Below are 15,335 nucleotides of genomic sequence, written 5' to 3'. Positions count from 1 at the left end.
GGCGGCAGAAATGCACCCGGTGGGGATGCTAACGAGGAAAATAACCCGCCGGCTCTAGCGACGCCAGAGTGTCGCCTGAGCGCGGTGCCCCCTTAGGTTTGCTCGCTAACCGTTAGCTGCTCCCCACGGCCTGGGTTTGCATGTGTGTTTTCCAGTAATTGCATGGGAAGGAATGTCACGGTGTGTGTTTGTCGCTGAATTCAACGTTATGCAATTTTATCTTTAGCAAAACTCATACGATATGCAAGAAATGTGCCCAGAACGTGAAGCAGTTTGGAACGGTGAGTGTTGAAGTTAACTTCATTCACTTTTTAAATTAAAAAAAAAAGTTCTCATGCAACTAAGATGATTATTTTCTTTTGGGGAAAAGAAAGAAAATATGATCTTTGAGAAAGGTGATGAAAATTACCAGCAGCTCTTTATTTCCTTCATGGCTTAAAGTTTCTTTTTCACATTGAAATCCGTTATGGTTATAAGTAGCTTAACGGTTATGAATAGCTGCAATATAGCTATTCACACCCAAAACAATGTCACTTCACTTCACATATGTAAAATAATTCTTTACATATTCTTATAAACACGCGCTTGATGGCAGGAAGACCGTTAGCTGCTGTTGTTTTTAATGAGTGGTAAATGTGAAAATCTAACCATACCACAGGCTTTATATTGTGCAAGCCTTAAACTTTTAAATAAGCTGTTAAGTAGGAAAGGTGTTATGAGTACTAGCTGCAGTGCATGTTACTTTACATTTTCTCATCTTGAATTTCAGCTTTAGTTCTCTTAGAAAAATTAATTTTTTAGTAGATGAATACACCCAGATACACACACTGAGTGACTGCCCTGCAGATAGTAGTTTATAGAAGGTGTCAAGATAATCTTGTTGTGAAACAAAAGTGCATAACTTCTAAATGCTTCATATAAACCATACTAGATGAAATTCAGCTTATTTGAGAAACATAACAGCTGTTGGTGCGTAGTCAGGCGTTTTGAGACTGTAAATGTAAACTGAACAAAGAACATCCTTTGAAAAGCTTGAAATGTAGCAAAATGAAGCGCAAGACAGATCCAACAAAGGTTTTCATCAGTGGTTCATCAAAAAAAGCAACTGCGTGGAAGATAATCGGCCATTTCTAACCTATGAAAACTGACAGCAATTTTATTTTCCAGCAGCATATTATTCTAGTTGAGTGTATGTATAAAAGTTGATAACCTGACCTGGTGGTGTCTGAAGTTGGTTTTGTTTGGGGTTTGTTTATTTTTTAAGTTTCCTGCAGAATTGCAGGGAACAGGATACTGATCTTGGAGCTGTAGGGGTATCAAATCCTTGAGTAGTGCAAGAGAGGGGGATGTTTTCAGAAACTTCCAGTCTAAAAAATGGCTTGATTACTACTCTTCTAAAGCTTCTAATTTCTTTAGTAATGCAGTAAAAAAGAGATAAAATGTCATCATATTCAGAAAAGATAAAAAGCAAGGCAGGGTTAGAGGTGTGTTTCAGGAACCTCTGCAGTTGTGTCACATTGTATGTGTTTCTTTCAGTGAATATGCACCTGGGTTTTCATTGAAAGTCCAAACTTTTTTACCATTGAAGGAGCACCATTTTCAGGGAAAAGTTTAGTGCTGAAGATATAAATGGTAGCAAAAAGGTTCTTTAAGACAGGTTATCTGAAGTCCTAGTAGTTCAGAAGCATCATTGTGTGATTTGAAACACCTGTGTTCATTACAGAAACTGTAAATGCATTAACTTCATTTTAACTTCTCTGTTTTCCAGCCCAAGCCTTGTCAGTATTGTAACATTATTGCAGCGTTTATTGGCACAAAATGTCAGCGTTGCACCAACTCGGAGAAGAAGTACGGCCCACCTCAGACATGCGAGCAGTGCAAACAGCAGTGTGCTTTTGATCGAAAAGAGGAGGGAAGGAGGAAGGTAGGCTTTGTTCCACAGCTTTAGTGGCTTAGGCTGGCAACAGTCAATGTTACTCCTTCATAAGAGAAAGATTAACTAGAATCTATCTCAAGTTTGCTAATATTAGGTTAAAGTTGCTGTGCTTTCCAATCCCCCTGCTGGAGCAGGAACCTACATGAGATCACACAGGAAGGCATCCAGGCAGGTTTTGAATGTCTCCAGAGCAGGAGATACCACAACCCTCCCTGGGCAGCCTGTTCCAGTGCTCTGTCACCCTCACTGTAAAGAAGTTTCTTCTCAAGTTTAAGCGGAACCTCCTGTGTTCCAGCTCACACCCATTGCCCCTTGTCCTATCATTGGGCATCACTGAGAAGAGCCTGGCTCCATCCTCCTGACATTCGCCCTTAACATATTTATAAACATTAATGAGGTCTCCCCTCAGTCTCCTCTTCTCCAAGCTAAAGAGACCCAGCTCCCTCAGCCTTTCCTCATAAGGGAGATGCTCCACTCCCTTAATCATCTTGGTGGCTCTGTGCTGGACATTCTGTGAATCTGTGTGTGATTATGTTAGCTACTGAGCTAACTTACTTTAAATTAAATCACTCCTTTTAAAAATAAGCTCAAGCGTAAGCTGGCAGTCGTAGCAGTTGAACAGAGGTCAAGCAGCTGAACAGTTCCTGGTGCTTTGACTTTTTTATTATTATTTTTATTTTCCCATCCGTTGGATCTTGCGTAGGTCTGTAACTTGAATCTGATTTGCCTGCCTTGCCTTGAAGCAGCACCAGAGAGGTAGGCTGCTCTGAGCAGCCCTTTTTGTTCTCTTTTCTTAAATAGCTTTGGTGAGTGCCAGTTTCTCATTCCAGAAGGTGCTGAGGAGGTGACCTGAAAAGCCTCTTGCCTGAACCCAAGAGTGATGGTGTTTTTACAGAAGAATTTACTTGATACAAGTAACAGATTGGCTGTACATCTGGATTCTGCCCGGAATATGATGGGTTGAGAGAGGGTGCATGGTGTCTAAACTAAAAGTGATTTTTCCCTTTTAAAAGTTATTGTCACTTCTGTGATACAGAGCGAGTCCAACATTTTCTAAGACTGCTTTCTAGTGTAATTTTAAATCACAGAAAGAAATGGAATAAGATTCACTTTTACTGAAAGATAACGTGCATATGTTGGAGATAAGGTAGTGCTGTTTCAAACCAAAGAGATGTCAGGATTTTTCCCAAAGATAACAGATGAAGTTAAACAAATTTGTCTTGAAAATATTGAAGTACATCTCTCTGGTGCAAGTATACTTGGAAAAAAAACCCTGCTATGAATTATTTCCCAAAAGGTTGATGGGAAGTTGTTGTGTTGGCTGTGCACGCTGTCGTACAAGAGAGTGCTACAGAAGACAAAAGAACAGAGGAAGAGCCTAGGATCTTCACATTCTAACTCCTCGTCTTCATCTCTTACTGAGAAAGACCAGCATCATTCAAAACACCACCACCATCACCACCATCATCATCGTCATCACAGCAGCAGTCATCATAAGTAAGTATGTCAGAAATTAAAGTAGCTGTTGATACTTCTTCTGCGTTCTGTTAGTACTGAGATTAAATCAAAAATGCTGTTTGAAACGTGGCATCAAAAACAGCAGCAGAATGTTGTTCTTCCATGGTCTGTCAGAATCCTTGTGTTCTTACAGTTTGGATGAAGGGAGGTCAGCAAAAAGCAGGAATTCTTGGTGATTATCAAACTAGCTTGTGTTAAAATTGGTAGCAGGTCTAGAAAACACACCCACAGAATGGCTACAAAGCAAGCTACATAGGGATAAAATAATGTGGCTTTCTGAGCTGTGTGGTAACTGCTATTTTACCTGCATTTACTGTGGGTTAAAAGCTGTGTATTAGCAGTGAGCACAGAACAGCTGCTTTGGTCAGGATCCTCACCATAACTTACTTCATCCTGACTTGTTTGTGTGCACATATGTGCAGTTAAATGGAGAAGCAGAAGCAACTGTGTGGGACCACCTCAAGTCTAGGACCAGTTTGTATCTCTTTGCTAGTTTTTATACTCAAATCCAGCTGAAATAGACAGTTTGTGAGTGGCTGTCATACAGACATAGGAAGAGAACACTGTCAGTTCAGTTCCTGGCACTCTGATACCATTTCACACACTTTTGTCCCATCTTCTGCAGCTTTTCTCAGCATGCCATCTCTGGCCATGGGATAAGCAGCATACCAACTTTAATGGACATACTTGTTTATCTAGTTGTAAATCCTGGGATTGATTTGGTTTTTATGCTAGTATAGCAGTAGCCATAATTCTTCTTTTCACTGGTAGGCTTATGGAAGTGTAACTTTAGAACTACTTGGATTATTTTTATTTCTGTGTTGGATAGTGCTGCATTGGTAAAGACCCTGATCCCAGACACACAAACGCTTTTCTTCTAAGCTTCACTTCTCCAGTGCTTATAATTTTCCATTTTGGCTGAAACATACCTGACTAATTGTGACATAAAGATAAAAGCAAAATAAGCTGGACTGATATTGGGAATGAGGAGAATACTCTATACATACTTTTGTTTAAAAAAAAAAATAATAATTTGGGGAATTTTTTTTAGGAATTTGATGAAGAAAACTATACTTGTCAGGCAGAAAGTCCTTGTACTGTTCCTGTTCTCTCAAATCTCTGCTGAAAATCAAGTTACAACTAGCTGAATCTAGTTTAATACATGTGGCAGAGATATAGTAAGGATTAAATAAAAAAAAAATGTTATCTCTTTACCACAAAACAGAACTTCTAATATACTGAAGAGTTATAAAAGTAAGCATCTCTCTATACAGATCATAATTTTCCCAGTTTGGCACCTTTTTTTCTAGGCTGCCATGGGTCCGTTGCTTCGGGTCCAATAAATACGACTGTTCTTCCCTCTCCATTTCAGTTGTTGTTGAGATGACACAATGAAGACAGTGAAGTAGAAATACAGATTCATCAAACTGTTTCATTTATTGCAACCTTCTGCATTGTACTATTCCTGTATCAATAATGTTTATTAAAATTGCTTTTGAAATTATTGAAAACAAATCTTTAGACCTGAAAAGCAGTTATTTTCAGGGATCCAGGACTTAGCTTTGCTCTTTTGCCATCACAGAAGCGCCACTTTAGGCAATGTTCACATTGCGGTATGGGAATCCCAGGAATGCTCTTCTGAGTACAAGATCAGCCATACAAGGCTCACAAAAATTGAGAGATACCAGAAAAAAGGTTTAGCCATCAGTCTGGAAATCCATCCCTTGTGTATTATGATAGTGTAAACATTTAACTAAGAAATATTTTTATAGCATCCTGAGACAGTAAAGGGTGATCGCGAACCTAACGTATAATATGACTGCTCAACTGAAAGTTCATAATTGGGCATTTTTTTTTTTTTTAATTAAAAGAAAAGAAGGGGTGGATTTTTCTCAAGTACAGATACCATTCATGTAAACTTAGAAACAATGGCATGTTTGGTCAGTTACCAAAGACGTTTCATATATTTCAGAATCAGCAGTCTGAGTCCAGAACAAGATCAGGGACTATGGAAACAGAGGTAAGTATGATATTATTTCTTATTTTCCTTTTAATTTATCTTGCAGTTTTCATTTAAAGGACTTATTTTCTTGCATTTCTGGCTAGTCTCTAGCATTCTAGCTAGGAGCATGAGTTAGTTATTTTACATGTACCAAATGGTGATATTAGAGAGTTATGTAGTATGAGGCTTTAGGTTTACATTTTGTTTGATTTCAGCCATAAATCCTCTGCAGCTATTCAGAATGAAACTCCAAAGAAAAAACCCAAACTGGAATCCAAGCCATCAAATGGAGATAGGTAAAGTTATGTTTTTGTAAAGCTGAGACATTTCAACCAAACAAGGCACTGATTTGTGACCAGTTGCTTCTTTTTTTTTTTTTCTTTTTCGGTCTGAAGAATGAGGGAGGTGAAACTATTGTCCAGCCAGCCAGAGTAGTGGGTGGCATCTGAGTGCCAGTCAACTAAATGACTTTGATAGCAGAAAATTGGCACTGTGTTCCTGCTTTTAAACTGTTTGGGGCAAAATTAAATAAAGCTTATGAACGAGACAACAGCTATCAACGGAACAGTGTTCCCTAACATTGGTGTTTTGTTGATTAGATGCAGGGTTGAACCTGCTGCTTTAAGCTGACCTAGTGTCTAGAGAAGTCTTTTGGACCTTAATTAACATGTGAGACTGAATCTTTGTTCTGTCTCTGGCCAAACAGTTGTAATAAAACTAAAAGTGGCTGCTTCAGTCAAAAGGTACTTGTCCCCCTCAAAGCTAATACTTAATTATATTTCTGCAGGTGTATGTAATGTGTGCCATTAGTAAGGTAATTTGCCAGTTGCATCCATTTCTGTCAGGTACATACTTTTTTTGCATTAGTCTTTAAGGATGTTTATAGAATTAATAATTACACAATTTGAACTTTTAAAGAAGTTACTGTTTTTTCCTATTGATGTTGCAAGTAACTATTATTTTTTATTTTTAGTAGCTCTATAAATCAGTCAGCAGACAGTGGGGGAACTGACAACTTTGTCCTCATAAGTCAGCTGAAAGAAGAAGTAATGTCACTTAAACGTCTTCTGCAGCAAAGAGATCAGACTATTTTAGAAAAAGATAAAAAGGTAAAAGTTACATATGCTTAATAAGAACTTTATCATTTTGTTTTCTATTTTGTAGATCCTAACAATGTCAAAATGGTGACAAAGAACAAAAGTCAGATACAGTTTTTTTATGTAGGAACTAATCAGATCTTGCCATTTAAAAGACAAGTTTGTGACTTTTGTGTTTTGAATGTATTTTGTTTCTGAGTCAAAGAGGAATTCATCCTACCACACTTCAGCCACCTAGAAGCCAGCCACCTCACTCACTGTTACTCAGGCTGCATGTCACAAGTGATGGATAAAAAGCCAGACAGTGGTTTGTATGTTTTACATACTTTAAACTGAATCATGGCAAAGATCCTGGACACCTACATAATCTGATGGGCACACAAGATGAGAGGAGGATTAAGAGTAGTAACCATTCTGAGTTTAGCATGGCTTTTGTTTGGTTTTAAACTAAAACAACTAAACTGTGGCCATAATTCATGAGTTGGTGCCCAAATTTGAATGTACAGTGTATGAAAATTAAGTGGTTTGATTTTAAAAGATTGGTAGCATATGTGTAGTGTAAGTTATCACGTCTTTGTGTATGGTCAGAAACTAGAAGAAAGACTCGAATTAGATGCCTGGCAGTCAAGAAAAGTTAAGCAAAATAGGCACAAATGGCTGCAGTGAAACTCATACAGGAGATTCACCCTTCTAACAGTGTAACAACTAACAAGAAAAGAAAAATAACTACAAATATGTACTTTGCTCTGCCTTTATTAGAGCTTATTTCTCTGCCACGTGATTAACTAGATGCTTCTAAGACACTGTCTGTGATTGGAATGGAATTGTATTAAAAAGAATTAAATTTTCTGTATTTTCAAGTAATTTTTTTATTATAGACGTGTGCTGACCTATCAAAACATTGATGGTTAAGAAAGGCTCATTGGTCCTGAAAGGCAAATGCTTTCACTTTTAAACCACAGTTCCAGTTTTAAACCATAGTATGGTAACACTTGGAAAATCTTCCATTTGGAGACATTAGAAAGGATTCCATCATGTCTTTTTATGCTACAGTTTGTCCTAAAGAGAAGTACGCATTCCAGAGTGTCACTGCTTCTTGATCCACAACAAGAGTGAATTAAAATGTGTTATTAGAAATGTGTAATTAAAGTTACTTAATTTCCAATTTAATTCTGAGTTCATGGTGTAGTATTGCTGCCACTGAGTCTCTCCTGAGACAGGCAAAGATGCAGGTGACACACACCAAGGCAGGTGTTTCTAAATTGTAATACATCCTTCTGTCCCAGCAGCTGAATGCTGCTTCTGGAAGTACGTGCAGCTGGATGAACTACTGACAGTGTATTGTGTGTGGACACAGAAGTTTTAAGAACCATGTCTTTTAACAAGTTTAGCTCCTCAAAGCATCCCAGATTCACCTGGCTGTTTTGAACCTCTGTGGTCAATTTGGGTTTATCAGGAAATGAAGCCTCTTTGTTAGCAAAGCAGCCCACCATAACAAACTAGAGCATAGGTTCCTAAAACAACTGCCAAGGCTGCTACTACCAACCTGTGTTGAATCAACACACAGGGAAACAAGGTATTCAAAGGAACTGTCAATCAAATGCTCCTAAAATAAAGCGCAGGCATCTTGATACAAGGAGACATACCTCACTGTACACAGACTGCTGCTCGCAGTGTGTACCTACTGCTGTTATAAATTCCAGGGGATCCAGGACAAAACCACATACCACAAACTGAGTATCAAAAAGACTAGCAGCAGTATAGCACCATAGGGAAGCATGCAACTAGATGTGCAGACACACTACCTGTGCACATTTGACAAACTGTGGTCCCTTCTTAATGATCAAGTGTCAGGGCCCCATGGTAATGTCTTGGTGCCTTTGCTGACATTTTGTCCAGAAAGCCAAACAAGGCTGCAAACTGTACTGCAAACAGTAAGTGCTGGTAATGACATGGCTGAGATCTTGACTCACAACAAAAAATGGTGAATGAGGATTGTCTGTAAAGCTGGTGTACTGAGTTGTTGTGGTTACCATATGGTAAATTTCAGAGGTTATTCTTTTGGAATGCTCCAAACTGTCCAAAATACCGTCCCAACGGTAGTCTTGGGACAGGTTCCTAGCAGGAATCTCCCACAGATCTGTCTCAGGCTTTTATCCAAGTACATGCCTTTACATTTACTATCTCACAGTCAAAAAAAATCTGCAGTGCATTCATTTGTTGTAAATTTTTCAGTTATGCAAACACTGTACAAGGTGTTCAGCTTTTCTCCCCCATGCCCTTAGCAGCTGGAGAAAGTAAGTGACATTCTGGAAGTGAATAATTCAGCCTGAAAGAGTCTTCAAGTTCTAAGAACTCTGAAGTCAAGTAAATAGTTTAAGCAGTGGGGATATTAAAATTATTAGACGCTTTCCTTATGGAAACAGCACAAAACAAGTTACTGCCATGGTTAACACAGAAGTAGGTGATGTTTCCTTACCTAACCCTTTTGTTAGCTTTGCCCAGTAGATCAAATATAAAAATAGATAAGTGAATTTCCTACTGACTCATGATCTTCTGCCGGCTTTATGAGAGAGAGATCAGGGCCTTAATGTCTGTCCTTTGAAGAAACTACCTAAAGAGAATCTGTCGCAGTCTGTTCAGCTCTTTCACATTAGCAGCTTAAAGGCTTGAAATAGCAAGTACTTCCAACACAAGGGATACTATAACAGTAATATAAACGAAGAAAGGTTCAGTATCCTTTACATAACACATTAAATGTAGAAATTAATATAACTGAAGATTGTGGTAAGTATCTCACAGCTGGAAGAACAGTTAAGATTATAAATCATTAGACTTGTATTTGATTTTTCTGTTGTTGTTGTTGAGGATTAACCAAATCCTGAGTGAACAATATGGTTATGTAAGTACAGCTGTTTTCTTCGTATAAAATAGACATCCTTACTTTTCAAGCTGCTTCTCAAGTACTGAGCTGTCAGTACTACAGTAGTAAATAAATACAGTGTTTTCCTCAGATTCCTGAGGCTTCCATGAAGATTTCACAGATAGAGTAGAAGATGTATACTGTTAGCAGTCCAAAGAATCTTCATAGAATTTGTCTTTTCAGTTGACAGAGCTGAAGGCAGACTTCCAGTACCAGGAGTCTAACTTGAGGACAAAGATGAACAGTATGGAGAAAGCTCACAAGGAAACTGTGGAACAGTTGCAGGTGAGTAATTGCTTATCAATACTAGAGAAATACTTTGGATGGAATTACGTATTTAGGCAGTGAATACATAGAAATATATTCACAGAAATGAAATAATACCAAGTTCTTGGACGATCATTACCACATTTAACTTCAGATGCATTGTACGGCAGTTCTACAGTCAACAGACAATCTGCTTGTGAATTAAACTCACTCTAAGAGTTGCTTTCTGCCTTTAAGAGGTAGAGGCTTATCTCACATGCTTTCTCAATGGTTATGTTATTTATGTCTGATGCTTAATGAATTGCCAGTGTGCTATTGATCTAACAGCTCAGCGTAACACAATTGACAGTTAAATGTCTCTTGTTAAAGCGTGCTTTATCAGGAAGAAACCCTGAATTAGTTGCCTTATAAATCACAGACTAAACAGATACCAAGTGCAGTATCCCAGATACTAAATTTTGCAGTACAGGAAATGTAGTTACCTTTTCTGTTAAAGCTGGACTGTGCATATCAAAAAGCATATACAAATCTTTGAAAAGTGATCATTATCTTCTGTGAATATTCTCAGCATGTGCATTTTGAGGATTTGTTTCATAAGTACAATAGGGAATCAGTGCATGACACTACTGTCGTAATGGTTCAGTGATTCATGCAAATTTTTTTTTGTCTGTGTTGCAGGCCAAAAACAGAGAACTGCTCAAACAGGTTGCAGCGTTGTCAAAGGGTAAAAAGTTTGATAAAAGTGGGAGTATACTAACATCTCCTTGAGGAACTGGATGGGGTTTGATACTCAATGTAAATTTGAGTAAATCTGTGAAGCCGTTAAATTCCTGTGTAGTGGAAAAAATATTTTTGCACACCAGATTAGTTGGCATGTTTCCTACACGTTTTTATAATTAATATGCAGCTTTTTTTAGTTACTGTTCAGATGAAATACTTCAACTGGCTTGAAGAATGTTTTTATTTTTTTGATATTGGAAACTTTTTGCCAGCAATAGTATTAAACAATTGCATAGAGAACATAGCAGTGCTCTCTCTAAAAGGACAACATGCAATAACAAACTAGGTGTACTTTCTACAAAGCAGTAACTGAATCTTTTAAACTACACTTGATGCCAGCCAAAAGTTTATGAATCTGCGGTGACACTGAACACTGGTTTCTGGCAACTGTTCATTTACTTTGTATCAAAATATAAATTTAGAATGGAAATCATGGTGCTCTCAAGTGAAACTAAAAAAGGCATATATGTATGTGTAAATACAACTGTAACGGTTATATTCTTAGTTATAACAAGTAATTAGTGTTTTACATTCTTGTGATAGGGGTTTACCGAAAGATTATCTATTGTACAGTAACAGAGGCAGTGTGGTTTTTGTAAGATTTACTGTAGATTTTTCTTGCAAGTGCCTTTCTCCAACTGTTTATTTATAGGAATGTTGGTATTTTGTACATACGGTTTTTATGTTTTAAAATCATGTTTAATAAATGTTTTATGTAAATATAAATGTGTGTACAGAGGAATCGGAAACAAAGATCAAAGCAGCTAGTGCGGTGCTTGAAGCAGCATTAAGAGCTAGCTAATTGATGGACAGTGAGTATTGGCTTTAGGTAACCTTTGTAGCTTGTGTCTGTGAGGTGTAGAATTTTGTTAGTGCTGCTCATGCCAAACACTTCCTGAACAAAAAACACAATGGTTTTTGGGTTTTTTTTTTGCCACACTGGAGTTCAGTGGTTTGTTTATATAATTTTCCCATTTGGCACAGCGCTAATTTTAATTCCATAGCAGACATTGTACTCCCACCGTTACATCCTTAATTAGTAATATACACTCAAAGATTTTTTTTTTAAATATTCCCCGTTGTCTGATTTAATATACTTAGTTGTAATTTATGGTGATTCTTCTTAATGAATTACAAGATTCTCATCCCCCACTAAAGATACACAATGAGAAAAGAGTAGCCAAAAGTAGTGGTCTTGTAAGGGAGTGGATGTGGTATCCAAAGGTGGATTGTTTTAACGTTTTGGGTAGATTTTGATTCTAAATTACATCAGTTTAAGTTTAGCTCTGCTCCTAATGGACGTTAATCATACTCAGAAATTTCTATTAAACATAATTTAGTATATACCCCAAGGTCTCTATTCAGGAAGGTGAGTTACAAATCAGCATGAAGGGAGATAGACTTATGTAAGTAAAGGTTTGGTTCAGCTCTGGGTACTGATTGGTAACAGGGTAACTGCTTATATTTCAGTAAGCTTGATTGTGTAGGATAAGCTACGTACCTTTCAACTAAAGAACTAAAGTTCCTTGGCTGCCCACCCATGTACTGAACTGTGAATACCTTTTCAGTAGTTCAGACAAGTTCCAGCAGTGACAGACTACTGAATAATTTGAAAAAAAATCAATCTAGCCTGTTTGGTATGGTATACGTGTATTTTTATACCCTGAAATGAACTTTGTACGTTTATAAATTCTCTTCTTTAAACTTGCTGAACTAGGGTAGAGAATGCTGCTATCCTTTGGGGGTGTTGTTAATTTTTTTTAATATACAGTGACTTTTTAATAGACAGTTTATGACTTTCATTAATTCAGAGTTACTATTTTGATACTGGGTTTTTTTCCAGTTGAATGGCAACTGATGTTTGATGAAACTGGTTTTAAAACACAGAAAAGCATAGCAAATTGAAATGTTTTAATTAAAATAACTGAATGATGTATGTTCAAGCTGCAGTAAGGACATTTTAAAGGAACAAACTGAAGTTCTATATTAGAAGTAATTGACTTTATAAATTCCAGTCTGAGAAATTTTTAGAGGCTTCACAGTGTTTAGTTCTAATTAAATACCTGTGGGTTTTCTTCCATAATTTCATTTTTAACATGAATTTTTTAAAGTTGTAAACTAGCCAACTGAACCCCAGTCCTGAAATTAGTGTCCTGGAGCTGTAGATTATTGACACAATGAACTGATGTTCCTTAAATGTGGATCTGCAAGGAGATTGTTGTACTGTATTGTGCTTTTTAGCCTGTTTCCAGATGTTGATTAGCATTGACCAGTAATGGCCATTTTGGCTGAAGTTATTTATGTATTTTAAGCCTGTGAATATTGCAGCCCCTTTTAGATAGTCTGTCTAAATACACGTTCTGCAGTGAAGCTATTCAGCTGTCCACATGTATAGACTATTGAAATACTGTACTGGCACACATCTGACCATTGGCGTTTTGTACCTTTTCTAAATCCAATGTTTCACAATAAAATCTTGTCAAAACATAAATCTGTCCTTTTAAAATTTTTCAGAAATGCACATTTCACATTAATCCTTCGCGCTGTGTTACTTGTTGAAAGTCTGTGGCCAAAACAAGACAGAGCTTAGCATTTGCATTTAGTATTTAGATTTCTGGGAAGATTAAACACCTTGGGCTGTCTACAAACTGTAACAAATTAGAGCTTCACATTAATTTGTCTCAAGAAAATATTTTGGTTTTCTACAACAGGATTGTAATACATAGAAATATTTTCTTGTGGAGAAGAAGAAAGAAAACCTTAAGGTTTAACTGAAGTCTAGTGACGTTTCATAAAGCCTTCAGCAAGCTTTTTATGCTCTAATTAATGTCAAGACTTGTGTTTATAAGTACCTGAATTTCAGTTTTAGTCTGTTAACCATAAGGTTGTTCTTCCTTTACATAAATTGTGTACAAGTTAGATTATTCTGACAGTTGAAGTGACATTGATAGTTTCTGTGTCTGTTCCCTTTTGTGCGTTGGGAGGAGTTAGGCACTCACACCAATGTGCTGTCGGTCACGGTGGCTCCTACTGCGTAGAGCACTTGTGCTGCAATTTGTAGATCTCATCTTATTTTCTCAGCGATCAATTGATTAGTCATCATAGAATCATAGGATAGTTTGGTTGGAAAAGACCATTACAATCATCTAGTCCAACCGTAAACCCAGCATTGTCATGTTCATCACTAAAGTGTGACCCCAAGTACCACATCTACACGACCTTAAATACCACCAGGGAAGGTGACTCCACCACTTCCCTGGGCAGCCTGTTCCAATGCTTGACAGGCCTTTCAGTGAACAAGTTTTTCCTAATATCCAACCTAAACCTCCCCTGGCGCAACTTAAGGCCGTTCCCTCTTGTCCTATCACTTGTTATTTGGGAGAAGAGACCAACACCCACCTCACTACAACCTCCTTTCAGGGAGTTGTAGAGAGTAATAAGGTCTCCCCTCAGCCTCCTCTTCTCCAGACTAAACAATCTCTTCTTTCACAATCCAGCAGATTACTTCTCATTTAAGAGTTGAAGTCCAGAATGAAAAAAAAAACCCAACCCAAAACCAAACAAAAACCTCCAAGCAACCAAAAAAAAAATCCCAACAAAAAAAGCGCAAACCTCAAAGCAACAAGAGAATAAAACTGTAGTTTTCTGGTCGAGGTAATTATCTGGAAGGGAAAATCTTTTGAGTTTCAGAGCCCTGGTCTTACAGCAGTGTATATTTTATAGTAGGTATGATAATGAATAATACACTATTTTAATACTAAATTGGTTTTAACCTTGTTTTAATTCAAATTTGCAATGGCTTTGTTGAAGCTAGTTATTTTTTAAGCTTAGAGCAAGTCAAAACCATGTGTGGTGCCTAGTTTAGATACAACTTCCATGTGACATGCATAAAGCTTCTATAACGGGCCATGTAGCAGACTGAAGCCCTAAAAGGGATTTGCATCATTTGAAGCAAATTTACATAAAGAAGATTTAAATTGATATAACCTCTGTGTAGGCACTTGGGCAGCTCCAGTAGCTTCAGGAGCTCTGAATCCACGCTGATTTTTTTTAAAACACTGAAGTTTATGGTTGCAAAATACAGTCTTAACTAAGTTTTTTAAATGGAGTAAAAGCTGTTCATGTCATTTTTGTGCCTTCAAATGAGTTACTGAATTATCAGTTCAGTTGAAAATACTGCAATAGAAGATACATTTTCTCATATATTATGTACAATTCCTTTAGCTTTCCTCACAGAAAAGTATTGATACATAAAATTACTTCTGTTGAATCCCACAGAAGGCAGAATCAGGCAAGGGGATTATTGTGGTGGAAAGAGGACATGTTTGAGGTGCTCCTGGGGAAAGAAGCGAGCTAATGGAGGTGTAAGGGCTAATGGGGAAGAGAAACCTCTGAGATACCATGTTACTCATTCAAGTGATGTACTGCATCACATGGTTGGGTTTTTTTTCAAGGCATGTATTATCTGTATATGTTAAAAAATGCCAACTCTCTAAGGTAAAAGGCAGCAGTACTTAAGGGAGTTTTTAATCTGTTTTTCTTCTAATGATGCTAGAGTCCAAATCTGAGAAATTAACAGAATAAACAGCTTGATTAAATTGAAATATAAAGATGTACAATGTAAAATCCATCTTATAAGCAGTTAGTCGTGCTGTTTAGGCCTAGAAAAAAATAGATGAAGCTACAATAGAGTACGGTACACCATTGCCACAGCTGGGTAATGATGCACGTTTCAACATATGACCTAAATTTATTTTGTCTGTCTGTTCTTACACATTAGACAGAAATCACAGAATGGTGGGGGTTGGAAGT

The 15,335-nt window shown here is 37.3% G+C and overlaps 1 protein-coding gene across 1 annotated transcript; it reads left to right on the top strand.

Annotated features, from left to right (window-relative positions):
* Nucleotides 1-226: 226 nt before the first annotated feature.
* FAM76B (family with sequence similarity 76 member B) lies at nt 227-11,243 on the top strand (the record flags this gene model as incomplete). The annotated part of the gene is made up of 8 exons (XM_029084710.1): nt 227-281; nt 1,769-1,924; nt 3,234-3,433; nt 5,427-5,474; nt 5,672-5,752; nt 6,430-6,565; nt 9,660-9,761; nt 10,422-11,243. Coding segments are annotated over 8 exons (868 nt in total), but the record flags the coding sequence as incomplete, so codon positions are not given.
* Nucleotides 11,244-15,335: the final 4,092 nt, after the last annotated feature.

The sequence above is a fragment of the Antrostomus carolinensis genome, unplaced genomic scaffold, assembly GCF_000700745.2.
Source record: "Antrostomus carolinensis isolate BGI_N321 unplaced genomic scaffold, ASM70074v2 scaffold24834, whole genome shotgun sequence".
In the NCBI taxonomy this organism is placed as follows: Eukaryota; Metazoa; Chordata; class Aves; order Caprimulgiformes; family Caprimulgidae; genus Antrostomus; species Antrostomus carolinensis.
This window is presented reverse-complemented; position numbering and strand designations above follow the sequence as displayed.